Source organism: Brachyistius frenatus, unplaced genomic scaffold, assembly GCF_029030835.1.
Source record: "Brachyistius frenatus isolate BFR_SWC_R1_liver_20210118 unplaced genomic scaffold, ASM2903083v1 Contig_118, whole genome shotgun sequence".
NCBI classification, from domain to species: domain Eukaryota; kingdom Metazoa; phylum Chordata; class Actinopteri; family Embiotocidae; genus Brachyistius; species Brachyistius frenatus.
Genome location: NW_027210717.1, coordinates 518,459 through 532,299, shown reverse-complemented (window position 1 = coordinate 532,299; position 13,841 = coordinate 518,459). Strand labels below are relative to the sequence as shown.

Genomic DNA, 13,841 nt, shown 5'->3' with positions numbered 1-13,841 from the left:
TCTTTCAAAATCATTTTTAATCCGTGTGATTACGTTTCTTTTATCCATTAACACTTTCTTTATCGATGTATTCCACAAAACTATATTACTATATTATTGATATACACTGAATCCATACTGCACAGTATGAATAGAGCTCATTTAAAAACAAATCGTTGACCAAGTGCTTTACAAGTTAAAAATAAGAACATATTAAAACAAAATATAACATATTTGAAATAAAGAAGGGGAAAAAAATTGATGATCAGATGTAACAAAGTGCTTCACAATAAAAGACAACAGCAAAACACCCAGACATGAAACATACGAAAGGCAGTAAGTCCCCTAAAATAATTACACACAAAATAGAAAGATTTCTGCTCAGCACACATTTTTTTTAAAAAAAGAAGAAAATCTGAGTTAAAAAAAAAAAAAAAAGGGGGGGGGAAGAAACATCAAATTAAACCAAGTGTGAGTGAAGTGGTGTCAGAGCTTCTGTTCAGAGCTCTGTGCTCAGCATCTGTCAACGGTTTGATGCTGTGATTGATGATTGTGGTTTTTAAGGTGACGTTGTGAACTTGGCCGGGGAATTTTTGGCCTATTCCATTGTTCCAGCCTTACTGTGTCTTCATTACTCATAAAACAACAGATGCACTCAAATGCCGGTTGGTTTCTACGAGAATAAAATCTTTATATTGCTAAAAAAAAACAAAAAACTTTAGGAAGCAGTTTGATTCTGAGTTTTCTGAGAAAAGGAAATAACCTACACTTTACCGTTCGCATTTCATCCCTAAAGCTCAACTCCTTCACTACCTTCTCAGCCTTTTCACTGCGGCTGTTCTCCTTCACATCCTGCAGAGGTATAATTGCCTTTGCGTCATGGCTGTAATCAGAGCTTCTGATCTGAAGTAATGCAGCACTTTTTCTGTCCAGCAGAAATAATCTGACAATCTCACAGCAAGGAATCATTACGATACTAACTTGCAGGTTATATTTTTGCCTGGAGGGCCCCTGTAGCACCACGTAGGCTGCATTGTATTGTACAGTGGTGTGAAAAAGTGTTTGCCCCCTTCCTGATTTCTTATTTTTTTGCATGTTTGTCACACTTAAATGTTTCAGATCATCAAACAAATTTAAATATTAGTCAAAGATAACACAAGTAAACACAAAATGCAGTTTTTAAATGAAGGGTTTTATTATTAAGGGAGAAAAAAACAATCCAAACCCACATGGCCCTGTGTGAAAAAGTGTTTGCCCCCTAAACCTAATAACTGGTTGGGCCACCCTCAGCAGCAACAACTGCAATCAAGCGTTTGTGATAACTTGCAATGAGTCTTTTACAGCTGTGGGGGAATGTTGGCCGACTCATCTTTACAGAGTTGTTGTAATTCAGCCACATTGGAGGGTTTTCCAGCATGAACCTCCTTTTTAAAGTCATGCCACAGCATCTCAATAGGATTCAGGTCAGGACTTTGACTAGGCCACTCCAAAGTCTTCATTTTGTTTCTCTTCAGCCATTCAGAGGTGGACTTGCTGGTGTGTTTTGGATCATTGTCCTGCTGCAGAACCCAAGTTGGCTTCAGCTTGAGGTCACGAACAGATGGCCGGACATTCTCCTTCAGGATGTTTTGGTAGACGGTAGAATTCATGGTTCCATTTATCACAGCAAGTCTTCCAGGTCCTGAAGCAGCAAAACAGCCCCAGACCACCACACTACCACCACCATGTTTTACTGTTGGTATGAGGTTCTTCTTCTGAAATGTGGTGTTACTTTTACGCCAGATGTAACGGGACACACACCTTCCAAAAAGTTCAACTTTTGTCTCGTCAGTCCACAGAGTATTTTCCCAAAAGTCTCGGGGATCATCAAGATGTTTTCTGGTAAAAATGAGACGAGCCTTAATGTTCTTTTTGCTCAGCGGTGGTTTTGGTCTTGGAACTCTGCCATGCAGCCATTTTTGCCGAGTCTCTTTCTTATGGTGGAGTAATGAACACTGACCTTAACTGAGGCAAGTGAGGCCTGCAGTTCTTTGGATGTTGTTGTGGGGTCTTTTATGACCTCTCGGATGAGTCGTCGCTGCTCTCTTGGTGTAATTTTGGTCGGCCGGCCACTCCTGGGAAGGTTCACCACTGTTCCATGTTTTCTCCATTTGTGGATAATGATTCTCACTGTGGTTCTCTGGAGTCCCAAAGCTTTAGAAATGACTTTAGAACATTTTCCAGACTGATAAGATCTCAATTACTTTCTTTCTCATTTGTTCCTGAATTTCTTTGGATCTCGGCATGATGTCTATCTTCTGAGGATCTTTTGGTCGACTTCACTTTGTCAGGCAGGTCCTATTGAAGTGATTTCTTGATTGAGAACAGGTGTGGCAGTGATCAGGCCTGGGTGTGGCTGGAGAAATTGAACTCAGGTGTGATGAACCACAGTTAAGTTATGTTCTAACAGGAGGGGGCAAACACTTTTTCACACAGGGCCATGTGGGTTTGGATTATTTTTTTTTCTCCCTTAATAATAAAAACCTTCATTTAAAAACTGCATTTTGTGTTTACTTGTGTTATCTTTGACTAATATTTAAATGTGTTTGATGATCTGAAACATTTAAGTGACAGACATGCAAAAAAATTGGAAATCAGGAAGGGAGCAAACACGTTTTCACACCACTGTATATTCACCCAGATTATAATGTCTTCATGGCTGACATTGTTTCACTGGCATCAATTTGAATTGTTGCCGGCAGGTGTGTAGAAGCTGAACCCCAGAGGCTCCTCCTGTGATTCCTGCATCGCCTGCTTTTTAGCGCAGGCCATGAAATCAGGGTTCCCACGGGTCAGCATATTTCAGGGAACATCAGGGAATTTATAAAAACTCTTTTCCAGACAGGGAAAGTCAGGGAATTTGATTATTTTATAATAATATCAGGGAATTTAGTTTGCATGTTTAAATTTGAGTTGCCATTTATCAAAATGTAATATTTTCCATATATGTAGCTATACATTTATAACTGTAGTCAGTGTATGTTTGGTAGCATTAGTGGTCTTTGACAGAAAATTCTTTGATTTAGGTTGTGAGCTAATTACTGTAATTGTTCGATAAATCTTTTCCTTTGCAACCAGTATTTAGACACGTATATCTTTTCTCTTACTATCGGCACAAACAGACGGGCATGTGGCAGCCCGTTTTTAACAGAAATGACAGCAGCTTGTTTTTCTGTTCATTGTAGGTTGTAGAATTTCATCTTTTTAGTCAGTGAAATTCAGGTAATATGACATTTGACTTAGAGTGGTAATCACATCTTGCACTGGTTGTTCGGAGGCTGTTGATTGTTCCTGCTTCTGTTGCAGCCAGTAAATGTGTGCTGGGTTTGAGGAAGAGGCGTTGAAAGAGATTACCGCTCTGTTTTTAGCAGCAGGGAGAGGTGGCACTTACCTGAAGGTTAAGAGAGAAGCTGTATTTTAACCTGAAAGAGACAGCCGTTGTAAATCGGCTGAAATAAAAAAAGAGAAACTGTCTTCCCTTTCTCAGAAGTGATGTCCAAGTGTTCCTGTGTTTTCCACTCTTGTATAATAAATAGTGTGTCTTGTAGAGTCACAGATAATAATGGTCAATTTAATTGTTTGATCGGATATTTGAGAAAAATTCCTATCGGCAAATCTTCTGAGGTGACGTTTTTAAATGTCTCGATTTGTTCGACCAGTCAGAGAAATTCAGCTTGTTATGATATCAAACAGAGGCAGCAAACCCACTCAGTGGAGAAGATGTAAGCAGAGAATAGTCGGAGTTTCTGTGAGGAAACGTGCTATAATGATTTATTATCAGAATCATTTTCTGTTGATCAATTAATTGTTCCCGTCCTAGTCTCGACAGTAGAACCTGACTTTATACTTAATAAATATCAACCTAAGACACTGCTGAGAGAAAAGAAACATGGGTATTGGGTGGCCATTTAATGTTGCAGGACTTGCTGTGTGCATCTTTGTGATTCCTCTCCAATCTTTTGCAACAGTCAAATTTTAGTGCAGATTTTCTTAAAGTTCAGCCTCTGCTCCTGTTTTATCTCTAACTTGACCTACAACACTGTTTGATTGTGCTTTGTTTCTCAGAAATGTTGAGCTCCTCTTTACCAAATCGTAGCTGCAGTCAGTCAGTTCAGTTTCTAACGTGTCCTCACTCTGTTCACAAACACCCAGGCTGGTTCAACCTTGGATTTTGACCTCCCATCTGTTCCAATCAGTCTCTTTTTATTCAGAACTCTGAGAACTGCACGAATTAAAAAACAACAACAATATTTTCAATCAAGCCTCGTTCCTCAGGTCTTTTCTTCTAAAAGAGAGTTATGATGATTGCTAATTAGACTTTTTTTTTTTTTTAAACAGAGTCGTGTTTAGTAAACTGAAATCAAGAATATTTTCCATAGAAAAAAAAGTCATCATTCACATTTCTTAGTCAAAAGTGTCAAGGGTTTGATATCTAGATCTGAGTTATCATTGCAAAGCATGGAGACACAGGATCTATTTATATGGAATATCATTAGATAAATAGATTTTTTTTTTTTTTTTTTTTTTTTTTACTGTCAACATAATATCAGTCCAAAGTCCATTGTGAAGGAATGTTTATTCATCTTTGGGTCTCCCTGTCTCATCAGTCCAGTCTCTCTGTCTCGTCTAGTTCTCTTTGGGTCATGAGGTGTCCAATTAAACTGTGTTGCCAAAAGGCACGCTGTGTTACAGCTATAGACGGAGACAGTCTAGTGTTCCAAGGTTAACAAAGTTAGTGATGAAGCCGGCGCCTCTTCTTATCTTAAATGCAGAACATTCTGGGGGACAATATTAAGTGGACCTGGGATAAAACTCGTGTACAACTACCAAAACTACAATATATGTTTTTAGGCTGATGATACTTGACTCTACCTCCCTGTCCGTCAGTCATTTTTTCCAGTTAAGAGAAGATAAGACCCCCTCAGTTTTACAGTGGACACCGATTCAAAACGGACTTCATGCAAACCAAAACTAAGCCCTCTTTCAGAAATATTTCTGACTTGGAAAAACTAGTGAAGGAATGATCTCTTACTGGCACTGACCTTCAGAATCTCTTCGACCTTCAGAAAATTGTTTCAGACCTGTATTTTGACATTTTAATTACATTCTTTCAAGTAGCACACAGTCCAGTAGAGTTTGGAAAGCAGCTGGAATGCTTTTAATAATCACTGAGAGAAGAGGACACATTAGTCCTATTTTTTATCTCCCCACTGGCTTCCAATTGCTCCCAGAACACAGTTTATGATTTTATTGTTCAGGTATAAAGCCTGAAAGAAATTGGCCTCATTGTCTACTTTTGACCTATTTTGCCATCATGCTCTCTCTCTCTCTCTCTCTCTCTCAAAAAAAAAAAAGACTGCAACAGCCGTCCTCCTTAGAAATGCTATCTTGTTTACTGCATGCCCTACATTTATTGTGTAGATTTGATTTTATTTTTGATCAGGATGTGATTACGTTTAAAAAAAAAAAACTAAATATAAATACCTTAGTCTGGGAATGATGAACATGTTTTCTTATCTGTATTAATATTTTTGTAACGTTGTGAAAATCAAATGTGAAAATCATGTGAAAAAGGTCACTGAGTAATGAATTGAATTCATCATGTGATGCTTCACAGAGCTGTAGTGAGTTTCCGCTTGTTGTTTAGGAGTCTCACCTGCAACTTTACTGTTTCGTTCATTCTCACAGCTCTTGTAATGTCACTTTAAATTGCACCAGGAAGTTATTTTCTTAAAAACAACCTCCAAAAACTGTACCCTCTCTGCCAGTACTAATCACCAGACAAACACAGTTGGTGACTACAGTATTTAGTTGCCACAGCACCTGATAACTTCCACTGAAATTGGTAGAGACCCAAAACAGAGCTAAAAGAGTCTAAATATTTGATTTACATTGACCAGGTGGCCAGAAACACAGCTCCAAATGACTGATAATGCTTGTCTGTAACTTCAGGATGTGTAAATAAGCAACTGTTTATCTGTCAGTGTTGTGGTGACAACTTGTTACTGTTTCTCCCAACTGGTCAAAAAAAGTTGATGCAGGTTTAACAAAAAAGGCCACAATTCTTGTACTGTAAAAGTCTCAAACTTAAATCCTCATTTAAACAGCTCAAAAACTTGATGCTTCAGACACACTCCTTCTAAAAATGTAAAGTATTAAAATAAAATAAAAGTGATACAGAAAAAAGGATTCTAAGAGAATGATGGTGTTTACAGGATTTGTGTGTTAATGTGAGAAAGAGACCAGCTGAAGTATTTTCTCTTCATTTGCGGGTGTTTCCAGTCAGCATGGTTCTGATTTGAATTAAGGGGCCACACACATCATGTATAAATTACAGACACACAAAGTGCACACCAGCTCGCTGTCGGACCACATGACTAAGTGGGAAAGGGGGTCTCTATCTTTTATTTTTCTTCTCTCGCAGGCCCTCTCTCTCACTTTCTCCCCCTCTCTTCCCTCCTCTCCTGCTCCGTCTGTAATCACCTATTCTTGGAGCTTTTTTCCAGTTGCCTCATCGGAAAACCATGCGGAGCGGGATGGCCGATCTGCAGCGATTGAACAGTTCTGCTCGCAATTTAACTCCATCTGATAGGGGTTAGCTAGGCCTCACACAATGCTCGCCCCTGACAGCTCTGACCAAGGAGGGCTGTTCAAACACAAAGACAAAACAAAAAAAGGTAGAAATAGACTGAAACCATCGGAGGTGGTGTTTATTTTTTGTAGAAGATTTCTGTCATGGCTTATTTAGACCTTTATTTTAGTAGGTGAGCAGGAATGTGGCCTATATCATAGTATAAAAGAGGCATGCACTCATTTAGAGCCAGTGTGGTATTTCAGCAGGTTGATGGCATCAGTTGATCACAAATATATCGGAAAAGCTCACGTGTCTGCTGCTACATAATGAGAATCTCTTGTATGTCGAGAATATGTTTGAAGTTTGAGTTGGAAAAATGGTCGTCATACTATATCTGAGTTAATTTTAAAATGTAAGTACTAAGTTCAAACAAGGGGGCAGAATCAAAGAATACATGAGAACTCACATCAGGATCATTTATAAACAGTCTTTTCATCAGTTATATTGCCTCTAATGTTGTTAACAGTGTGTCAAGTGATGATGAACCTACATTTTTTTTTAGATATTTGTGTCAAGAGACATTTTTAAGCAGTTTTTGTGGTCTTGATAGCTTCATTAAGTGATAGTGTATTTAGTAGTAATCGTTTAGCTGATTAGAGCCACACTGCTTTGAAAGTGTGTTTTGAATCAAAGTTTTACACACATTTTCTGGGGAATATCCAAGCCCCTCCATCCTGGTTAGTTGTCATTTTTGTTGTTCATCTGTTTTTTTCCCCCCACCATGTTTCCTGTCTGTCGCTCTCACACATTCAGTTTGGACATTTGTTGCTTTGTTTTCTGCCCCTCCGTCTGTTCACAGTTTTTGTCATGTCGAATAAAACAGTCCTGTTGGTTTAATACAGATAAATATTTCAGAATAAGATTCTATAAGGGCTGAGTGGAAGTTGAGATTTTTAGTTAGATAGATGGGCAGCCTTAAGTTTGAATCTTGATCACTCATTGCATGTTTAAAAAGGAAATGTCACCTGTTGAAATGTGACATTTTTTCACACCTGATTAAATGTCAGCTATGAGCCTGAATTTTTATATATATATATATATATATATATATATATATAAAAATATGGTGTCATTTCTACCTCTTTTTATACTTTGTCTTTACATTAGCGGTACTGTCTGGATGTTGTTGAATCCAGATTACAATCCACATTAATATATTTTTTTTTAAATTCAACATCTAACTAAAATATGATTTTGTCACTTCACACTCCGATTTATTATTAAAGTCTCTTTGAAACTAGAAACCTGAATTCCAGCTGTTTTTTCTTCTATCTTGTACTTTTTGTGCTGCACTTTTAGGCAGAAACACCATAAAAATATCTTCAGATGCAGCTGCAGAAAACTGCTCAGGGGTCAAGTTGCCCACAAGTTTTGTTTAAGGATCAATTTTCATGCCTGTTTCCAAACCTCAGTCAGCAGCGGGAAAGTGACCCCAGTTTAGCGTCAGCATGGAGAGTGGGAGCTGCCCTTCCTCAGGCCAAAGCACGGGTTTGAAATCAAAGTGAAAAAAAAGGCAGTTTGAAGTTTGTTAACTGTTTCTGTCAAGAGGAGGAGGAGAGGATTTTTCTGCCGAGTGTAGTCTGACTGGCATTTTCACTGTTTTATTACCAAACTGCAGTCCATACTATATCCTGATTTCTCTTATGTCTCTTACATAAAGTATGTGGAGCTCTGGTCATTTATGTTTTAGCAGTCCTGTCTCAAGATCACATTTTATTATCTTCGTTCTCAGGATTGAGATCGAGGACTCGGAGGCGGTGGGCATCTCCAATATCATCTCCAATCTGATCACCATGTTCCCGCGGAGCACTTTAACGGCGCTGCCCAGCGACCTCTTCACATCCTTCATCAACTGCCTCACGCTGCTCACCTGCTCGTTTGGACGCAGCGCCGCTCTGGAGGAGGTGGTGAGTACGAACACACCTTCACCTGCCTCTCAAGTCAGATCCCTCCTCTCTGTCACACTGTGTGGTACATTCAGCCACAAACAATCCCAGAAGAATTTGAAGTCAAGTTTCTGTTCTGAGGTGTTGGTTGCTTGAAATACTTCATTGTTAACATTGCAGCAACTAACCAGGTTTGTCTTCCAAATGAAATTAGTGGGTTGAAATTAATGAGTGGTTCTTTTAGGCTTGTGACCCATTAAATGGATGCAATATCAACTTGGCACCTTTGGTCACCGTAGCAACAGTTAACAGGTTGTAAAAAGTCCATCCAGAGTCACTTTTTTTTTTTTTTTTAAAGATTCAAATATCTGCAGACCATAACTTTTTTTGCAGTTACTGTTTTTGTTCTGGCACACGAGTACAACGCTTTATGAAGTGCAAGAACTCTCTGGTTAAAAAAAAAAAGAAAAAAAGTCATATTTGATTATGTATTTAAATAGTTGAGTCTCGATTTGTTCAAGATTGGAAACCACCAGCCGAGCTACTGGTGTTGATGAGTCGGCTGATTTGATCACAGATGTTGGAGATGGTTATTGCAAGCTAGAGATGCAACGATTAGTTGCTTCATTGCTTAGTCAGCAGACAGAGAACTAATTGATTCATCACTTTAGATATTTTCAAGCAAAAATGCCAAAAAATATTAAATGAATATATTTTTACATGAATACAAAAAAAATGTCCAAGTTCAAGGTTTGTCTTTTCCATTTAACAATGTTTATGTTGATGATAAAAACACTTTTTTACTAATTACTCTCAAAATGATAAAATAATGCAAATTGTTGACATAATTTATTCATCATTTTCTGTTCCCTGCCTCAGCTGGATAAGGACGACATGGTTTACATGGAGGCCTACGACAAGCTGCTGGAGTCGTGGCTGACGCTCGTCCAGGACGAGGAGCATTTCCCCCGCGGCTGCTTCGTGCAGCCAGCGATGCAGGTCTTCAACTCCTACATCCAGTGTCACCTGGCTGCTCCTGACGGCACCCGCAACCTGGTGAGACTCCGCTTTTTTCCTCAGTGTACATGCGAAACACTGAACATTAGAAATTCCTGTCTGTCCTCTTCCCTCTGACATCTCACTTTTCTTTCACACTCCTTCTCTCTTTGTAAACCCTGACCCGCGCTCTCCTCAGTCGGTGAACGGCATCTCGTCTCACGATGAGGAGGAGATCAATGAGCTGCAGGAGGACGACAGGGAGCTGTTCTCAGACCAGCTGTCCAGCATTGGCATGTTGGGACGTGTGGCTGCGGACCACTGCATCCCCCTGCTCACAACGTAAACACACTGACAGCACATGAAGTCACACTTCTTTATTTAGATGATAACATTTGTTAAACCATTGGCTATAGTGTAACTATTTATGCAGTGCAATAAAAGTGCATGTAGTCGGTAACTGCAGCTAATTAGTTTCATCTCAGTTTGTTTCATCTGTATTAACATTATTTAGGATTTACAGCAGTGTGATTATACCACAGGGTGCTGTTGTGTTTCCCATTTTTCATTTGTGTTCAACCTCCTCGTGCAGCCTGCTGGAGGACCGGGTGACACGACTGCACGGCCAACTCCAGAGGACCCAGCAGCACCTCATGGCTTCGTCCGACCTCGGATCAGTGGACCGCAAAGTCCTGGACGACCTCTATGAGGACATCCACTGGATCATCCTGGTCTCAGGTCAGTAGAAAACTTGTGTCTTTGTTTTTTTGTTTTTTTTAAAGGACCCAGTGAGAACCGGGGCTCAGGCACAAACAGAGCCTGCAGTGATATTGTGCTTTTTTTTTTTTTTTTTTTCTGCTGTTTGAACCTGCAATCATTTTTATATCTAATAAAAAATGTTACCCTGAATCAGTACTCAAACTTCTGTGGAGAATTGTGTAACCAGTGTTTGTAGATTCAGTTTCCATGAAGACTTCACGAGTTTTAAAAACAAAAGACAGTTCACGAGAAGCTGTGTGATGTTCTGTTCTTTATTGTGCTCACAAAAGACTTTTCCAGAGCAGTACACTCCAATTTAATGACTTTATTTGTGAACAAGACGGAGGACGTGAACTCCACCCAGTCCTGCGGGTTTGACTCTCACTCGGCTTCATTAAAGGCGTGCACAGCCTTATGGTAGATTCCTCATCGTTAACTTCCCATATAGGCTGGTTGGACCACTTCTCTAAAATAAGACGCCTCTAAGGCCAAAATCTGTATTTTATTAACTTGGTTATTAAATGTTCTGTGTTGGAGTACACTTAAACACTAAAACTGGCACATTTATAAAAAAAAAAAAATTTAAAAAAAAGCCCGCTGCCACTGAGAAGTGTTCAGCTGTTGAGTTGCACCTGACCGTGACAAGGTTTTATAATGATAGAAAGCCAATACGAGTGCTCCATCAAGTGCTACTCTGGTATGTGAATTGTTGTCCCTCTGGTGCTCTTCAGTTTGGGGATCAAACCGTTTGAGTTGAAAACATACAGGTAGGAACCCGGCCTGATGAAGGCTGTGGAGGCTGAAACACGTTGGCTTGAGTTTTTACTGTGATTGAATAGCCATGACTGATTAAAGGCTTTTTAATCAATCACCCTCTTGAGTGCTTTAGATTTTGTTTCAAGTTTTCAACTTAATATGTTTATTGTTCATTAATCATAAAGACCCCCTCAAGGTAAAATCAAGATTTTAACCTTATTAACATCCATATAATGTTTTGTATTTGCTCGAAGACATTGAGTGAAATAAGCAGCGGATGCCATGGCTGAGCAGTTCTCCTGGGACAATCTTTAAAAACAGACAGGCGGAGTTTCACACATCACAAACCAAAGGAACCAATCAGGGTGGAGCTGTTTATGTCATCTAGCTGGAGCTGCAGGCGAGTGGCGGAGGGGTGGGTGGAGATAGAGGTGTGGACTATTTTCATTTTCATAGATCCACACATCCTGAATGGAGGCAAAGGTGCCGAGTTACATTTAACACACTTAAAGGTATTCTGGCATTTTTCTTATTTTATTTTTGATGAACAGAACTGAGTTTTTTGGACTTACATCAATGCCAGGAGATGGGCTTAAGGTGCAGTGGTTAGCATGGTCACCTCACAGCAAAAAGGTTCTGGGTTTGAGTCCGGGCCTTTCTGTGTGGAGTTTGCATGTTCTCCCTGTGCCTGCGTGGGTTCTCTCCAGGTACTCCAGCTTCCTCCCACCATCCAAAGACATGCACCTCAAGTTAATTGGTGGTTTTACAAATGTCCCTTAGGTGTGAATGAGAGCATGAATGGTCTTTGTTTTCGTCTGTCTCAATGTGGCCCTGTGATGGACTGGCGATCTGTCCAGGGTGAAACCTTTCTTCGCCCTAAGTGAGCTGGGATAGGCTCCAGCACCCCGTGACCCTGTTCAGGATAAAGCGGGTATAGATAATGGATGGATGGATGGAGATAGGCTTAAATTATTTATTTTTGTTTATTTATTGTTTAGTCTATGGTATAAAAAATGATGATGGATTTCCATCACTTTTTTTTTTTTTGACTTACCAACAGTCTAAAATTTACAAGATATCAAAGTTACTGCGATAGAAGAAAAAGAAAAGCAGGAAATATCCCAAAAGGAGAAAATAAAAAACAGAAAATTTGACAATGAAAATGACAAGTTTTTATGAAAATTGTTGCAGATTATTTTTCTCATGACTATCTTTAGCTCTACTGAAAAACTGCTATAATATATTTATATATATATATACATATATATATATATATACGCTATATATATTTATCTATTTGTTTGGCTCTCTGCAGGGTATCTATTAGCAGACGATCCTCAGGGTGAAACCCCGCTGATCCCCTCAGAGGTGATGGAGTTCTCCATCAAGCACTCAACAGAAGTGGATATCAACACGACGCTGCAGATCCTCGGATCACCGGGAGAGAAGGCGTCCTCCATACCGGGCTGCCATCGCACGGACTCCGTCATCAGGTACTGTCGCTGTGGTGTTCATATCATTGCTGGACTGAGGTGACGTGGCCTTGACAGGCTTACTGTAAAATAAAGATGTGAATTTAAGAGTCCGGTGATTCACTACTTCTCAAAGATGTGCTGTAAAATGCTGTCTGGACAATTAACCCAATCACAAGTTCCACTCAGCAGCCGTCTCAGAGCTTTCAGTCGGGTCGCCTTTGGCAGACAGAGTCGCCCACTTGTCGGGCAGTTGTAGCTTTAAAAATGTCAATGTTTTTCTGAGCACCTAAGGGAACTTAAATCAGTTATTAAATCACCAGTTCAAGTGCTGCTTCCACAGGATGGATCGTAAAGCCCACAGAGAGAGTCTGACCAGGTCACTTCAGATAATCAAAGGCATTTAAATTTACTTGTAAAACATTTTAGGTCATCAAAACCAAATTCTGTGTACATATTTAGTAGAAGTTGACTGATCAATGACACCGGTAAACTGATATTTGGAAGCGAGATATATTTGCAGTAAAAATAAAAGTCTTTGTGGCAAATTGTGAATAACAAACCCTAATGCAAAACTTAATTAAAGTGACTTTAAATAAATGAATGCCGCCACCATGTAATCTTATTATGAAGGAACATTGCACTTTGTGGTATTTATTGTAGAAACAAAAAGAATCATTTTATTGAAGCACCAGCAGAGCGTTTGATACTTGATTATAAAATGTGCTTTTCTGTGGCAGTTAAAATATACAGGCTGTGTGATATTGTGTGATGCTTAAAAAAATACCGATAATTATAAAAGTTAAATATCGGTCGGACCTTAATATTTAGTATCTTTTAAAAACTTCTCGTCTGTGAAGTTTAAAAGTTTAAGCTTTTATTATTTCACCTTTTTTTCCATTAAACAACCCAATGTGTGAGCTTGACCCTTAATTGTATGGGTGGAGGAACTTTGAAGTTTTGCACTTTGTATTTTTGCAGATATTTGTTTCAACACTTTGCTTCTTCTCTGGCTGTTAGATTATATTGCTGGTATTAAGGGCTATGATCTTTTTAGCAGTTTGCCTCCTCTGTGTGGAGTTTGAGGTCTTTGTGTGGATGGAGACTGCAGGACTGATATATTTATATATATATGACTCTCACTGGCATCGGGCACCGAGAACTGGATGGTCGACAGCTCGAGCCTCCAAACAAATTAAGAAAGTATGCGTTGAGAAGGTGAAAGAGTCCGAGCCTCACATGCTGCATACAGTAGCTGCTTCTCCGTCAACAACACAATGCTCTTGGTGAACTGTGAAGGTCTCTGCTTTGGATTTATGT

The 13,841-nt window shown here is 39.3% G+C and overlaps 1 protein-coding gene across 1 annotated transcript in view; it reads left to right on the top strand.

The window, feature by feature from the left end:
* Positions 1 to 13,841, top strand: part of xpo4 (exportin 4) — a 61,500-nt gene that overhangs the window by 35,165 nt on the left and 12,494 nt on the right. The window contains exons 9-13 of the mRNA XM_069713385.1: positions 8,385 to 8,559; positions 9,418 to 9,594; positions 9,734 to 9,876; positions 10,127 to 10,272; positions 12,365 to 12,542. Of these exons, the coding sequence (XP_069569486.1) occupies positions 8,385 to 8,559; positions 9,418 to 9,594; positions 9,734 to 9,876; positions 10,127 to 10,272; positions 12,365 to 12,542 (819 nt within the window). The remainder of the gene's footprint in view (positions 1 to 8,384; positions 8,560 to 9,417; positions 9,595 to 9,733; positions 9,877 to 10,126; positions 10,273 to 12,364; positions 12,543 to 13,841) is intronic.